We start from the raw sequence: 3,698 nt of genomic DNA on the forward strand, positions 1-3,698 counted from the left end.
GTCAACTATGACTTGACAGCACTTTCTGGTACCACCACATATCTGCTGATCCCTACCATTCTTAAGGGTCTCTTAAGAGACTCCGTTGCTTAAAAAAAAAAAAGAGTCTAACGTAAATTCCACCTTTCTCACAGTTGATCTACAATAAAACATGCAAATTAAGGCAAGGTATGCACATTTGCATAAGTCTTTTTTTAAAAAACAATGTTATTATAAAATATGGTTGCTGAATTCTGGATTTTTAAAAAATGTAGTCAGTTCCTCCCTCCCTGTTGGTCTGCTTTTAATAGTGAAATAGGAACTTTTGACAGGAATCAGTGGGTGGGTTAGGGGGTCCAACCTTCACTTGTAAGATCTCTGAAGGGCCACCATATGGACTTTCTGATGGGTGCTGAGGCCTGACCTCTGGCGAAAACTTTTCCCACACTCCATGCAGCGATACGGCTTCTCCCCAGAGTGGATTCTCTGGTGGATCGTGAGGTGGGAGCTGACGCTGAAGGTCTTCCCACACTCATCACATTTATAAGGCCTCTCCCCCGTGTGGATTCTCTGGTGCAAGATGAGAGTAGAGCTCTGGCTGAACCTTTTCCCACAAACCTGGCATTCGTACGGCTTCTCTCCCGTGTGGATTCTCTGGTGCTTGGTCAGATGGGAGCTCACTGAAAAGCTCTTCCCACAATCGGTGCACTTGTAAGGTTTCTCCCCGGTGTGGATGCGGCGGTGGAGAACGAGGGTTGAGCTCTGGCTGAACCTTTTCCCGCAGTCGTTGCACGCGTATGGCTTCTCGCCCGTGTGGGTTCTCCTGTGAATGGTGAGGTGGGAGCTCACTGCAAAACTTTTCCCGCAGTCCAAACAGGGGTAGAGCTTACTGCTGGAACACTGTGCTTTCTGGGGCTGGTTAATGATATGCTGAGCTTGATTGAGGCTCTGCTGGGCTCGGTTGAGGCTCTGCTGGGCTCGGTTGAGGCTCTCCTGAGCCTGGCTGAGGCTATCCCCACACTGGACACACAAATTCTGGTGGGGCCCCATGTATACCCTGGGGGGGATGCATGGGTTGTCTTTAGGCATGGAGGGAAAAAGAGGTGGTTTGGTCCATCCCTTCCCCGCATCCTCACCTTGATGCCCAGCTGGACCCAAGTAAAGGGAGCCTTCGGACCGTCCTGGTAACTCCTTTGGTGCCTGTGTGGTCTCGGCACCTGCGTGCTGAGGATTTGGGTTCATGGTTCCAGTGTCTATCAAGGGAAAGAGAGCAAAACCAGCATAGGGACACGTTTGCTTGATTTTTTAAAAAAAGAGAGAGGTCATCTGACTGTTGAATGGATGCTTTACCTGGATGGTTTGTTGATCTAAGCCGTGCAACCCACCCAATGCCATTTGGACAGGGAGGTCAGAAACAGAAAGAAAGAAAGCTCAATTGCTGATGGTGCAACTCCAAAAATGACGTTTCCCTATGAACCAGGAAGACAAGCCCCGAGGTGCTATACCAACGGCCTATCAGTCAGACCAGGGGGTAGTGGCATCCGAGGCCAGCAGCGAGCTTCTCCTTCCTGACATTCTGTGGCTAATCACAGAATTCTGTGAGAATTCTGCCAGAGCTATTACACTGGACCACAGCCTCCAAATGTTGCGAACTCTCTGACACATACAATCGCTGCATACATCATTGTTCCCCATCTCTCCATCCTTCCCCATTAATATCTAAAAACAGTATAACCCTAAGGTTTCCATTTCTGCAGAGTTTGTAATAAAAAGGTGTTCTGATACATTTTATTGGAGGGAGTTTTGCTGGCAAAGCAGGATGAGGGCTTCTAGGTTTTACAGGAATGCTTCTACCCAGTGAAGAATTCTGTGGGACCCAAAAGCTCACAAATCCACAAACCAGCAGAAATGGCTGGCTGTTATCAGTTTGCTAATTTTGTAATTCTCTTGGGTTTCGATACAGCAATGCCTGTCTAAACTGTTTTTGGGGAGGGGGAAAAAATCAAGAAAAGGAATAAATGAAATGAAAATTCCTTACCTAGTGAAAGCAGGGTCCCATAATTGTCCTGCCCAATGTCCCTGTAGACAGGTCTCTGGCATGGGTCCAGAAGGGCCCACTGTATCTCAGCAAAATACATCAGCCACTTCTGCAGAAAGCCCCTGAAAAAATAAGTGTCCCCCGCTCAAATTTCAACACCATTCCTGTACCTAGGGTTGCCAGGTCCCCCCCCCCCGGCCACCGGTGGGGGATGCAGGGGTAGGGTTGCCAGATCCAGGCTGAGAAATTCCTGGAGATTTGGGGATGAAACCAGGGACCTCAGTGGGGCACAATGCCATACAGTCCACCCTCCAAAGCACCCATATTCTCCAGGAGAACTGATTTCTGTAGTCTGGAGATGAGCTGTCATTCTGGGGGATCCTCTGGTCCCACCTGGAGGCTGGCATCGATCCCTACCTGTATCCTGGCTCTTTCCCCTTACAGTGTGGCCTGCCTTTGCTCACCTAAACTCAAAAGGCCTTTGAACTGCCCCTCAATTCTCGGTAGCATTTCTTTTGCACTCCCCCCTCCTGGGGCCAGCAAGGCTTGTTGTGGGCGTTTCACGGCTGCAGAAATTCAACAGGTGAAGCTTTTCTTAGCATGCTGGGGGGGGGGGGAGCTTCGCCCGCTGGATCTCTACCCGGAATGCTGCTTTTAACAGACGCACAGGAGTTCTTCCGGGGAAATGGTCATCTCCTTTCCTGCTCCTTCACACCACCCCCTACCCAGCTCTCCGACCGGTTTACACCCCACCCCCGGATGGAGCGGATGACCCCCCGGGTCTGAGATCCACAAGAGGGGGGGGGGGGGGGGAGCCCGGGGGGGGGGGGGGGAGAGGACCTCGGCTGCGTCACTGCCGCGCGTGGCTCTCCGGATCGGGACCGGCGTGTGGCTGGCGAGGAAGTTGTCCGGCTATGTTTTGCTGGACTTTGGCCGGTGCCCGACGCCCCGATCGGCCAGAGTTACCTGCTGCCTCTGGCTTCAGGACTGAGTCCCTGGGGAGCCGCACGCGCACTTCGCACTCTCCTCCTTAAAAAAAATAACAACAGCAACAGCAATAAGGGAGGCTGGGGCGCTACGGGGCTGGAGCGCTCCTCCAGACGCAGGAGATCAGCCGCGCCGGCTGGGCGGCTGCAACGAAAGCCGAAGAAGCCAGAGCAACAACAAGGCTCTTGTGAGTCTGACCTGGGAAGTTCAGCCCCCAAAATCGTCAGCAGCGGCGGCGGCGAAAGAAGGGAAAATCTATGCATGGGAACCGACTCGGCCTTTTTTTCTTCTTCTTTTTTTGACAATAGCCGGAGCCCTCTAGCGGCATCGCGCCTCCCTTTTGCACGTTGCGCAAGCCGACTTCCCGGGCCAGGGCGCGGGGCCTGAGGCCGCCCAAACCGCCCGGGCTGCAAGATCGCGGCAAAGGTCCCGCGGAGCCAGCCAGAGGGCCTGCTTGCCGCTCCGGAGTGGAGCGGCGCGGGCTGGGAAGCTGGCGCGCAAGGCAGGCGGAAGGCGAAGCCGGGCCTTGTCTCCGTCCTCCAGCAGCATCTGGAACTTGGAAGGAATGCTAAGCAGGTGGATAGCGGTGGGCCCTTAAAAAGACGGAGGGAATGTTATGCCAGCGTCAGCTTTCGTGAACTGGAGCCGCCCAGTTTGCCTGAGACACACCGACTCCAGCCCACAAGAATGCAGG

General features: G+C 53.3%; 1 protein-coding gene across 1 annotated transcript; it reads right to left on the reverse strand.

Moving 5' to 3' along the window:
- Nucleotides 1-227: 227 nt before the first annotated feature.
- Nucleotides 228-3,432, reverse strand: LOC107122674 (zinc finger protein 436-like). Its single transcript, XM_015425802.1, has 4 exons — nt 3,203-3,432; nt 2,984-3,046; nt 2,018-2,139; nt 228-1,232 (listed from the first exon to the last, which is right to left on the reverse strand). Exons 1-4 carry the CDS (start codon nt 3,265-3,267, stop codon nt 343-345), a joined length of 1,140 nt encoding a protein of 379 aa, XP_015281288.1. The 5' UTR covers nt 3,268-3,432; the 3' UTR covers nt 228-342.
- Between the last annotated feature and the right edge of the window lie 266 nt (nt 3,433-3,698).

This window comes from Gekko japonicus, unplaced genomic scaffold, assembly GCF_001447785.1.
Source record: "Gekko japonicus isolate JY-2015 unplaced genomic scaffold, Gekko_japonicus_V1.1 scaffold1967, whole genome shotgun sequence".
Lineage (NCBI taxonomy): Eukaryota > Metazoa > Chordata > Lepidosauria > Squamata > Gekkonidae > Gekko > Gekko japonicus.

Bases quoted from the DNA above. Each gene is read 5' to 3' on its own strand.
- LOC107122674 (XM_015425802.1), bottom strand. From the start codon at position 3,267: ATGCATAGATTTTCCCTTCTTTCGCCGCCGCCGCTGCTGACGATTTTG. The intron at 3,047-3,202 runs GTCAGACTCACA...ATTTTTTTTAAG, and splicing joins TTGGGGGCTGAACTTCCCAG to GAGGAGAGTGCGAAGTGCGC. The intron at 2,140-2,983 runs GTAACTCTGGCC...TTATTTTTTCAG, and splicing joins CCTGAAGCCAGAGGCAGCAG to GGGCTTTCTGCAGAAGTGGC.